The sequence below is a fragment of the Podarcis raffonei genome, chromosome 1 (assembly GCF_027172205.1).
Source record: "Podarcis raffonei isolate rPodRaf1 chromosome 1, rPodRaf1.pri, whole genome shotgun sequence".
Taxonomy (NCBI): Eukaryota; Metazoa; Chordata; class Lepidosauria; order Squamata; family Lacertidae; genus Podarcis; species Podarcis raffonei.
In genome coordinates, this window is record NC_070602.1 from 81,720,670 (window position 1) to 81,732,560 (window position 11,891).

Consider the following 11,891-nt stretch of genomic DNA (forward strand, 5'->3'; position numbering starts at 1 on the left):
GCTGTTTGGAGTTAAATTCTGTAAGTAAAGCTTTTGAACAGATTAGAAACTTGCATGCTTTTTTTCAATAAATATTTTATAATTATTAGTAATATTTCATAATGATTCACGGACATTTGCATGGGAGGTATTGTATGGGATCTAAAACCAATTCAGTCTGTATTCATGTGGTATTTACATGGTAAATTAGATGCATAGGAGTGAAAAGTCTGAGGCTGATAATCAAGATTCCAGGTATTTGAATCCCACATGCTCCAGTGAGATAACTATGAATTATGTATTAATGTTTAACCCGCTGTTTCTTTTGTACAGTGACTGATGAGATGTACTTGGCACTTGCAAACCAGAGCAACCAATCCATTGCCTATGAGTTTATCTTCCGGGCATTTTCCACCATTCCTGAGATCCAGGCTCTCCTCTTCACGTTCTTCCTTCTGCTCTACCTCACCATCCTCTTTGGCAATGTCTCCATCATCTGGGTGGCCTGCACAGATCATTCCCTACGCGTCCCCATGTATTTCTTCCTGGGCAACCTCTCTTTTCTGGAGATCTGTTACACCACTGTAACAGTGCCTCAACTGCTGTCCAGCATCTTAGATGCCCACAGACCAATCCCAGTTGCAAGCTGCGGCATACAGATGTTCTTCTTTGTAGCACTCGGCAGCACAGACTGTTTCCTGCTGGCTGTCATGGCATATGACCGTTATGTTGCCATTTGCCACCCACTTCGCTACAGCCTCATCATGACCTGGCAGATATGCACATGGCTCGTGACTGGCTCACTGATCCTTGCACTTGTGTTGTCATTGGAGCTGACTGTGTTGATCTTCACCTTGCCTTTCTGTGGCCACCAACCCGAAATCAACCATTTCCTGTGTGACGTGCCACCTGTGTTGCGCCTGGCATGTGCCGACACCCGTGTGCACCAGACTGTGCTGTACAGTGTTGGTGTCATGGTCCTAACTATTCCCTTCATTCTAATATGCATCTCCTACATCTACATTGTGACTGCCATCTTGCGGATCCGCTCAACAACTGGGCGGCAACAGGCCTTCTCCACCTGCTCCTCCCACTTGACAGTGGTGATCATCCAGTATGGGTGCTGCAGCCTTGTCTACCTGCGTCCCAAGACAGATTCGTCAGAGGATGACGACCGCCATCTTGCTCTCATATACACTTTTGTCACTCCACTGCTAAACCCCCTCATCTACAGCCTGAGGAACAAGGATGTCAAGCAGGCTCTCAAGAAGGCCATGGTGGGAACCAATGACTCTCAGGTCTGATTCCAATTCATATGGGAAATCCAGTACCAAACATTCCATAGAACCATCTACCATGTCTAAGAAACAGGAGGCAGAATGAGGTTATGCAACAAAGGGAAAACAAGCTAGGTCCAACTAAAGAAGAATGGCAACTTAAGCTGATGGAATATGCGCAGCTTGTGGACTTAACCTATAGAATAAGAGAACAAGAAGAACATACATTCAGAGTGTACACTTGAAAACATTGGCAGCATTGAGATAAATTCAACAGTGTAAATAAGTTTTGATGGGTGTAATAATGGAAGACTGAATGGTTTAGTTTGTGTAGAATATGCAGGGATTTATGATATGCAAAATGATCAATGGAAAGGAATTGAAATTAAAATTGCCCAGATCAATATACAGCATTGAGAATGCTCTGTACAGTTCTGGTCACTTCACCTCAAATAATATTGTAGAGTTGGAAAATGTTCTGAAACAGGTGACCAAAATGATAATGGAGGTGGAATAACTCCCCTCTGAGGAAAGGTCACAGCATTTGCAGCCTTTCATTTCAGAGTGAGACCTTGTCAGCAAAGAACACTTGTGCTCTGAAATCTTCACCGGTTGCCAATTTGCTCCCGGGCCAAATTCAAGGTGTTACTATTCGTATATAAAGCCCTGAAGAACTTGGGACCAGTTTACCTGCAAGATTGCCTTACCCCATATATGCCCACCCAACCTCTCCAATCTGCAGAACTGGCACTGTTACAGGTGCTGTGTGGTATTTGTTCCACATTGGTAAGAAATCAATCTTTCAACATGGCATCACCAACACGCTGGAAATCCCTGCCTATTAACATTAGACTGGCTCCATCACTGTACTCTTTTCAGCACCTGCTGAAAACATTTTGGTTTAGATAAGCCTACTCAGATATGTAGAAATTTGATGTGTCTTTTAATGTTTTTAGTTTATCGCTGATTTAATCTTTTGAATGTTTTAAAGTTTTCCCTTATCTGTTTTTATCAACAATCTTATTCTTTTATTCTTTTTGAGCTTTGAGATTTTCTATGATATGTATACATTTTATGAAATAAAAAAATTAAAAAGAGAAATAACTGTTCCATTAATTATGGAATACCTTGCCTGAGATCTGTCCAAAGTTTGAGACAATTAGCTATTACCTCCATTGTGGGAAAGTTGGGACAGAAAGGTTGTAATGAGCTTATCATATGTTATTGGCCTTCGGGAGTTTGTTTGTTTAATATACTTCCAACTGTAGGATTCTGAAGTGGAGGCTGATGTTCTCCTAAAACAATGAACAAAAAATATCAGGCAATCCTCCTGGGGATAATTCACTTCTTTCAGAGAAAAATAAATAGTACCCTAATTGACTTGAGAATTAGATAATGGCAGGACATGGAAGAGGGTGCTGCTTTGATTCCACTGTAATTTCAGTGAAGGCAGAAGGTTTAAACACCTCTTCCCACCCTAGCACACAAATCAGATTCATGCTAAGTACCATTGCTATTCTGGATTTAAAAATGGACCAAGCTGAGTGGGGCAAAAATAATACTGTCCCTCCCGCACACTAATATTTAATGGGACTGCACTTAACTCATTCCTGTTTGGTACCAAAATCCCAAGAAAGGACATTGCAAGCAGGTGCACCGCATTGACTTTTGACTGTGGTTGTGTGAGTCCGAAGAAACCTAACCAGGTAAGAAGAGATTATGTTACAGATATAGTCAGTAACAGACAGGTTCTTTCCATGTTGGTCTCAAAGTCAGATTCATGGCTGAACAAGGGTTTGAAAACCATCCCATCTGGTTTTCACTACAGGAGAGATGGACTATGCAGCCTCCAAAGCTCTGAGGATTGGGAAATAGAAAGCTGCAGTTGAGAGATGAGGAACCTCCCTCTTGTTCAAAACTGTGTTAGTACGTCATGGGGGGGGGGCAAAGAGTTTTTCGGCACCTTAAAGAATAATAAATTTATTATAAGTTTTGTGGACTCAGGATAACATGGGATGTCTCTGATGAAGTGGTCTGTACTCCATGGAAGCTTATGTCATGATACCTTTGTTACTCTTCAGAGTACCACAAGACTGCTTTTGTCACTTTTTTAAAAGCACAATAGCACTTGTCCATTTCACAATGGAGAAAGGGTCCATTCCACAAAGACTGGCTCTCCCTTACATTGGTTCATTCATTTTTTCAAGGCTTTGGAAACAACGTTCTCTTCCTGCAATGTTGTGGAGCTACAAATCTGGCTAGCTTATTAAAGGGAAAAGATGAAGATGAGCAGTACCCTGGCAACTCACCTTCTGAACATTCGCACCAAGTTTATATCCCCAACAGCATTATGGATGAAGACCTGAAGCTAGAGATAGACAGTGGGAGAAGGGCCATAGCTCAGTGGTAGAACATCTGCTTTGCATGCAGAAGGTCTCTGGTTCAAACCCTCACATCTCCAGCATGTGGTGGAGGAAGAAGGGACAGTATCAGGCAGAGTCCTACGTTCCTACACTTGGTGGTTTTTTTAGTGCTTTGCGTGAGGTACACATCTCATGGCTGAAATATGAAGGGCAGACCAGCAGAGATGGATAATCTTTCCAAAACAGCAATGTGAGGGAATTTCCTTAAGAACATAAGAAGACCCTTACTGGATGAGACCAAAGGCATCATCCAACATCCTCTTTCCCACAGTGGTCAACCAAACGCCTATGGGAAGCCCAGAAGTACCTCCTGCTATTATGCCCCCAGTGACTGGCATTCGGAGGCCCACTCCTCTGATCCTGAAGACAGCATATCTAGCCATCGTCACAAGTAGCAGGCACTATCGCCTCGACCTCCACAAATTTGTCTAATCCTTTTTCAGTTGGTGACCTTTAGCACACCTAACGGTAGTGATTCCCCTTGTTTGAAAAAAGCTATATGAAGTCCTTCCCCCACCCCAACCCGTCCTGAATCTCTTGCTTTTTTGCTTCACTGGATGACCTGGGCAGCTACGATGATGAAGGAGGGAATAGATAAGACTTCTCTCTGGGCTCATTCACACTTCTGTTTGTCCTGTGAATTCTGAGCGTGGGTTGGGGAGGTTTTTATTTCACCCCACTGCTTTCCCTGGGTGGGAAAACCCACAGTTTACTGCTGAAGCAAAACAAATGGCAATCGAGTTTTCTGCAGATAGACGTTTGTTCTGATTCAGCAAAGCGGGTTTTCCCAGGGAAAGTGACAGGACAAAAAAAGCCCAACATTTTCTCAGACCTGTGCCTAGAATTCACAGGACAAATGGATATCACAGAACAAAGGTAAGAGTGGATGAGCCTTAAGTCCACTCTCTCCAGACCAATCACAATTATATCACACTCGTCCCCCTACCAAAAACCCCCACATTTTTTGCAAATTACATTTTTTCCCCCAGATACCTCAGTAGTAGCAGGATGCCTATATAAAATGAACAGCTCGTGCTGCTGGGGAAATCGTCTGACTATGAGAAAACACTGAGCAAAACTATTCGCTTGTGAGACTAAGGGGAGACTGCTGGCTGCCCTGATTTCTCCCTGTGGTTCTCACTCGTGGGCTTGTGTAGTGGGACCAATGCAATGGGTTGCTGCCAGGACTGGGTAAGGCTGCTCATCCATGATAAAGGAAGGCTGGCCACTTCAGTAATGCCACCAGGGGCTGGGGGTCCTGGTCGCTACTGGGTGTGTGGAGATGTCTATTGAGCTGAGTTTGGTTGGCAGTGGGGTCACCGCAGTGTGGGGACCTGTGCACAAATTAGTTATCAAGATAGGAAGACGATGAAAGGAAATGCAACATGAACACAGGTCTTGATGTAACTCTACTACATTATCGACTATATTATTACATTCAGCTTTAGGGTCTCAATTCCTGCTTATAAAACAAAGTAGGGATACAGGTGATTACTACACCGCTAACAACAGCAATTCAGTGTATTATACAAATATGGAAAAATAAAAATCCCCCTGCCATAACCGACTGGTTAGGGCAAACCTGGCAAACTATCTTAATGATTAAACTTACATAAAAGGGAAATACAACCCCTCCTGGTGGTACAGCAATAAAATTGCCAGGATATTTGCTAAGCTAAGCAGGGTCCAGTGTGGTTTCAAATTGAGAACACTTTAATTTATAATATGGAAATTTAATTCAGCGTGTGGCCCATAGATTCTGTGTTGTAGCCCTCTTGGCCTGAGAGGTTGGACAGCCCTGAGGTAAATGATGATATTTTCCCTCTTAATTTATTCACAGTACTATAGAGGGTTTTTTTTTGTTTGCTATTTTGTCTCTCTCCCCAATCACATGTCATGTTCTTTCTTTCTTCCTTTCTATGCCATTTGCTTTCTTTTTCTTCTTCACTAGGAAGAATGCTTAATGCATAATGGTTTTGGCTACAAATTGTAAAAAATATAACATGAATAAAAATATTTAACATAAAATAAGGCAGGGATAAGGAACCTGTGGCTTTCCATGGGTTGTTGTACCCCAGTTTCCATCAACCCCAGGCAGCATGGCCAACAATCAGGGATGATGGGAGTTGTAGTCCAGCAATATCTGGAGAACTACAAGTTCTGTATTCCTGAAATAAGTGGTGATTATAATGACTTAAGCATTAAGTATGCTGTGAGGGGGAAACACAGATTAATCGCATGATGTTTAAAATAGTACTAATAATTACAAAGCATCTATTTCATATTCATGCAGTGGCATTCTATATTGTTGTTGTTGTTACTTTTATTATTACCTGCCTTTTCCCTAGAACTCAAGGTGTACATATAAAGTATAATAGTTAAAAAGAAATTCAATTATAATCCTATAAAAATGGTATAAGAACAAATTGTTAAAACACAGATAGTAAAAACAACAACAGCACCACACTATTAAAAGCCCTTTCCTTAAAAACAATCATTTCCCCAAAACGTGCTGGAATTGAATATTCTTCACCTGCAGATGGAAGGACAACAAGGAGGGAGCCCGTTTAACTTCTCTAGGAAGGGAATTCCAAAGTCTGGGAGCCGCTGCCAAAAAAGGTCTTCTCTCTTCTCCTCACCAAGCATCTCTGTGAGGGTGACGGGACTGGAAGAAGGCCTCTCCCAAAGATCTTAGAGCCTGGGCAGGTTCATATGGGAGGATATTGTCCTTCAGACACCCTGCATTTGTGGTGATTGCCACATTTACAGTACAGTGTAACATAGATGTATGGAGAAAGCAGTGAAACATCTGAGGTTGATAATCATGCCAAGAATTTGAGTACCACACATTCCAGTGAAATAACTGAGAACAGCATATTGATGTTTAACCCACTGTTTCTTTTGTACAGTGACTGATGAGATGTACTTGGCACTTGCGAAACAGAGCAACCAATCCATTGCCTATGAGTTTATCTTCCGGGCATTCTCCACAGTTCCTGAGATCCAGGCTCTCCTCTTCACGTTCTTCCTTCTGCTCTACCTCATCATCCTCTTTGGCAATGTCTCCATCATCTGGGTGGCCTGCACAGATCATTCCCTACGCGTCCCCATGTATTTCTTCCTGGGCAACCTCTCTTTTTTGGAGATCTGTTACACCACTGTAACAGTGCCTCAACTGCTGTCCAGCATCTTAGATGCCCACAGACCAATCCCAGTTGCAAATTGTGGCATACAGATGTTCTTCTTTCTGGCACTAGGGGGCACAGACTGTTTCATGTTGGCTGTCATGGCATATGACCGTTACGTTGCCATTTGCCACCCACTTCGCTACAGCCTCATCATGACCTGGCAGATATGCACATGGCTCGTGGTTGGCTCACTAATGCTTGGTATTGTGGTTTCATTGGAGCTGACAGTGCTGATCTTCACCTTGCCTTTCTGTGGCCACCAACCTGAAATCAACCATTTCCTGTGTGACGTGCCACCTGTGTTGCGCCTGGCATGTGCCGACATCCGTGTGCACCAGACTGTGTTGTACAGTGTTGCTGTCACAGTCCTGACTATTCCCTTTATTATAATATGCATCTCCTACATCTACATTGTGACTGCCATCTTGCGGATCCGCTCAACAACTGGGCGGCAACAGGCCTTCTCCACCTGCTCCTCCCACTTGACAGTGGTGATCATCCAGTATGGGTGCTGCAGCCTTGTCTACCTGCGTCCCAAGACAGATTCGTCAGAGGATGACGACCGCCATCTTGCTCTCATATACACTTTTGTCACTCCACTGCTAAACCCCCTCATCTACAGCCTGAGGAACAAGGATGTCAAGCAGGCTCTAAAGAAGGTGATTAGGACCAGAGCTGGAACTAGGGTGCGGTAAGCAGGGTCCTTGCCATGGGTGCCTGATTCAAGAGAGGAGCCACACTGAGAACAAATGTTTTTAGAACTGGGACTTTACCAGAGGCCAGTGGGATTGCTATTATTGACATGTGGGCATGTTTGTAGACCTAATGTTCTCCCTGAACCTCAGGTCATAGCTTTGACCAGCATACACAATATTTGGCGGTGTACAGCAAGATTTACAGGATAAATATAATACCATTAATCACAAAATTGAATAATGATAAAAATGGCTGGTTCGTCTTAAAAGTTTAAACCACAGAACAGGCCTGTTGACAGCATTCCCACGGAGATTCAACAGGTGTCTCCTACCTGCACTTGACAGAAATGAAGACTTTTTTGTTTAGGCAAGCTCTCCTAGATGGAAGTCTCTGCCTCAGGTGACCATTTTGCATAGAGTTTGAAATTATTTTCTGTTACTCTTGTGTTGTTTCATCACTGTGTTTTAGTTGGTCCGCTCTATTTTTACATAGCCTTGAGGGAAAGTGATCAATAAATAAAAACAACAGCCACCACAATAATAATACAAACAACTGCTCAATTAGTTTTTGTCTACCTTGGATGGAAGCTTCTTTTCTACTGCTCTGGAAGGTAGAACTTGAACCAATGGATTCAACTTACAAGAAAGGAGATTCTGACTATCAGGAAGAACTTTCTGGTGTATGAGCTGCTCAATAGTGGAATGGTCCCCCTCGGGAGGTTGTGGACTCCAGGGGTGTAGTGGGGGCCCGTGGCACTCCTATGACAGGCTCCCTCAGTTGTCAAGCCATGCCCAGGCTGCGCATTCAGGGCTAGGGCAGCAGCAGGGGCACCTCTTTCTCCTCATGGCCGGCCAAGGGATGTCCACACACCCGCCACCCTTGGGCAGTCAACAGAGAGGGAGGCGGTGGGTGCCACCACCACCGCCCACCAAGGAGAGGCAAGAGGCTCTCGCGGCCTCCTCCTTTGCAAATGGGGTGCCCCTTCGAGCCCCCTTCTCCCTCCCCTTGTCTCCCTTGTCTCTGGCTCAGGCTGCTGAGGTTTGGTCTGTGGTGAGGACTTGGGGCTGGCATGGCCATCCTCCACTCCCCACCCCATCCCGGTGCATGCATACATGCTCCAGGTGCAGAGGACCCACACTACGCCACGTGGACTCTCCTTCATTGGAGGTTCTAAGGCAGAGATTGAATAGCCATCTGTCACTGATGCTTTAGCTGGGGGTCAGACTAAAGGACTGTCAGGAGCTCGTCCTACTCTCGAGTAGGACCCTGGCAGACACATGTCCGACTGGCATGTTCCCTCCCTTCTGGTTGATTGTTCGGGAGCTTCAGAAGCTGTCTTCTGCCCGAACATCACAGCGACCGATGCCAACAGACATTGGCACACTTAGGGATCCGTAGAGTCTTCGCAGTTTGTGTAACAGACCTCAGCAACTCAGCATTTTGGCTAATCTACTTTATTTACATATAAACACACACGGAGCACTGCAACATGGCTCCTTCTGTCTCTAGCATCAGACAGCAAAAGAGAATGAACAAAGGACAATAGTCCCACTTCACGGAACAGTAACACAAACAACCTGTCTCCATCACTTCCCACTCTGTGCAGTCAAAACATACACCGTCATGTGAAAGACAACAATCTCATGACTGCAATCATGGAGCAGGAATTCTAACATCGGCCCCTGGAGTCCCTTCCAGCTCTACAATTCTACGATTCTATTTAATTTGTATGGCATTTAATTAATGTCGTATCAAGAAGAGCGATATCTCAAATCTCCAATTTATTCTCTTTGCCATTCCATATTGGTTCACAGGTGAGTAATAATGCTTAGGCGACTTGCATTATCCTTCCCAATTCAAACAGTAGGCACATCACTTTTTACATGAAAGTGCAAACAATATAAGGCACTCATGTAAACGGAAGTCATAACAAAAAACAACACCAAAAACAAATCTGATGGCTTAGTTGGTAACCTACACAACCATTTTAGAGCAGTTCCCTACATGGAGAAGGAAACCATTTGGGTATTTCATGGAGGCAAGTTAGCTGGATCCCATGTGTCACAAGGTAAATATATTAAACTTGATCACTTTGGGGATATCATGGAGGATGCAGTAGGAAAACTTCTTCATCCATAGATCTACAAAGCTTTACAGGCAGGAGGACATATCTGCGCATTGGAAAACCTCCTAGCCTCTCTCTTCAAAGAAAGCACATTACAAGAAGCTTCTCGTTTTAGCAGTGAAAAGAAGGAACCAGTACACCAGCACTGTCCTTCCCAGTTCTGCATCCTGTGGGGGTGAGTTGTGAACTTTGCAGTAATTCAGTGTGATCCTGCTGCCAAATGCTTACATCATAACCTGCATAGGAAAGTGGGAAAAGAGTCCAGGGGGTGGAATTGACTGTTTCACAAGAACCATGGACTGGCTTCTATGGATGCTCACATGCGAATGTTATGGCATGAATTCTGTTTCCCTAAAGCCGTGTCCTTCAGCCTTTGCTCCCCATTTGTTGTTGGATTAAAGCTCTCATCATCCCTGACCACCGTTGGCTAAGCTTCCTGCGGATAGTAAGACTTAGTACCTGGAATTGAAGAAGACTGCTCTAAACCCATGGATAGAAACTCTTTTGCTCTTTGTGTTGAGGGTTCTCAGGATTCTATACTGTTAAAGTGGTGTAAGAGTCCTTTAAATGCCTGGTGTGGGTGTGATCTGATGCCATCCATGTGTACTCTTTGAACTGAAGGGCAAGGTATAAATTGAAATTCTTCTGCTACTCATCACCTTTCCATTGCAACACTTCCTACAGAGTAGGAGCTCACATGTGATCCCCAGGCAAGTGAGGGAAAGGAGCCAGAATCTGTGGGTATGAAGAAGAGTTGAGCAGCCCTTTCCCTGCTCCTCCACCCCACAAACAGGGCACTGGGAAATCATTCCCACATTTGCTGCCGAATATCTTTTTCCACCTTCAGCTCAATAACAGTAATCTAGAAGCAAAAGGATTTTAAAAAGAATTTTTATTTATTTAAACAAGAACACGTATTCCAATAACACACAAGGATAAAGAAATAAAGAAAAACAATGCAGTTGAATTAAAATGTAACTTATACACACAAAGTATAAATTTGGGACATTTTATTGACATTCCTTGGAAAAAAATGATATAATTGGTGTTGGGGGAGTATATATATATATATAAATAAATAAAATAAATATTATGGAATTGTCATCTAAGCCTTGTGATATTCTAACTTAACGCTGAGGTGTTATTAAGAATTCCAAATAGCAGCATATTTCACAGGAGGCACGTGAACATAATTGAAAAGGGATCTTGTTTTGTTTGTCCTCCTAGTATATCTTAATTTTTTTTAGTTAGTTTTTCAGCTTTCACTATGAACCAGATTTGACTGTGCCACAACTCCTTATTGAATCCTTCTACATATTTCTTTTTTTCTTGCAATAACCATATTGTCAGCTTATAAATACAAAATCAATTCTTCATCCAAACCATCATCACTTGGTCCATCCCATACCACCAGTAATGCTAATGAAGGGATTGGTATCAATTCTTGCTTTGTTATAAAATTAATTTCTAGGAACACCATTTGCCTCTGGGCAAGACTCCCACCATAAGAGAAAATGCATTCCTTTGTGTGTGGGGGAGGGAGGGGGTTCTTCAACGCTAACTTTTCAGGGACAGATTGGGGTTAATGTGTGATAAAATTACCAGTGACTAAATATTACTTTATTCTTGAATCTTCGCTGAGATTGATTTCATATGCACCTTGTTCCATTGTATTTCCCATTTAATTGGCTCAATAGCATAACATAAATCCTATTCCCAATATTTTTGTAATCCTGTTACGTATCTAACTTTGTCAATATTCTCTAAATTTGGGTGATCTGTCAAAAAAAACGAAACACATTGTTTAGAAATAATTTATATTTAATTTATTTCTTGTTACTCAAATTCTGGATTATAAATATTTAGGAATGAACTGCAGTCTATCTCTAAACTTTGCGGGATAGAAACTGAAGCATAAAACTGCAGCTCCCATTAAGCTCTGATAATCAAAGGACTTGTAATCAAAACACAAAGCTGACCATTACAATTTATTAATGAAATCATTTTTGCCTGGTATGAACACCTGAGTCCTGGCCTGGATGTTCTCATTAGTCAGTGGACTTGATGTTCTTCCAGGTAGTATGTTTCCTTTCCTGTTGGAACCTATTTTTCAATATCAGATACATCCAGGCTCTCTAATTAGCACTGGTGCTATCTTATTTTTCATCCTCATTACTCTGTAGAACAGGAGCTAGTCGGTTGG

General features: G+C 42.8%; 2 protein-coding genes across 2 annotated transcripts; both read left to right on the forward strand.

The window, feature by feature from the left end:
• Positions 1 to 315: 315 nt before the first annotated feature.
• On the forward strand, positions 316 to 1,626 carry LOC128402644 (olfactory receptor 10Q1-like). Its single transcript, XM_053366931.1, has one exon. The coding sequence runs from the start codon at positions 324 to 326 to the stop codon at positions 1,281 to 1,283; it is 960 nt and encodes a 319-aa protein (XP_053222906.1). The 5' UTR covers positions 316 to 323; the 3' UTR covers positions 1,284 to 1,626.
• Positions 1,627 to 6,599: 4,973 nt separating this feature from the next.
• LOC128415523 (olfactory receptor 10Q1-like) lies at positions 6,600 to 7,562 on the forward strand. The gene has a single exon (XM_053392247.1). It carries the CDS (start codon positions 6,600 to 6,602, stop codon positions 7,560 to 7,562), a length of 963 nt encoding a protein of 320 aa, XP_053248222.1.
• Positions 7,563 to 11,891: the final 4,329 nt, after the last annotated feature.

Bases quoted from the DNA above. Each gene is read 5' to 3' on its own strand.
- LOC128402644 (XM_053366931.1), top strand. From the start codon at position 324: ATGTACTTGGCACTTGCAAACCAGAGCAACCAATCCATTGCCTATGAG.
- LOC128415523 (XM_053392247.1), top strand. From the start codon at position 6,600: ATGTACTTGGCACTTGCGAAACAGAGCAACCAATCCATTGCCTATGAG.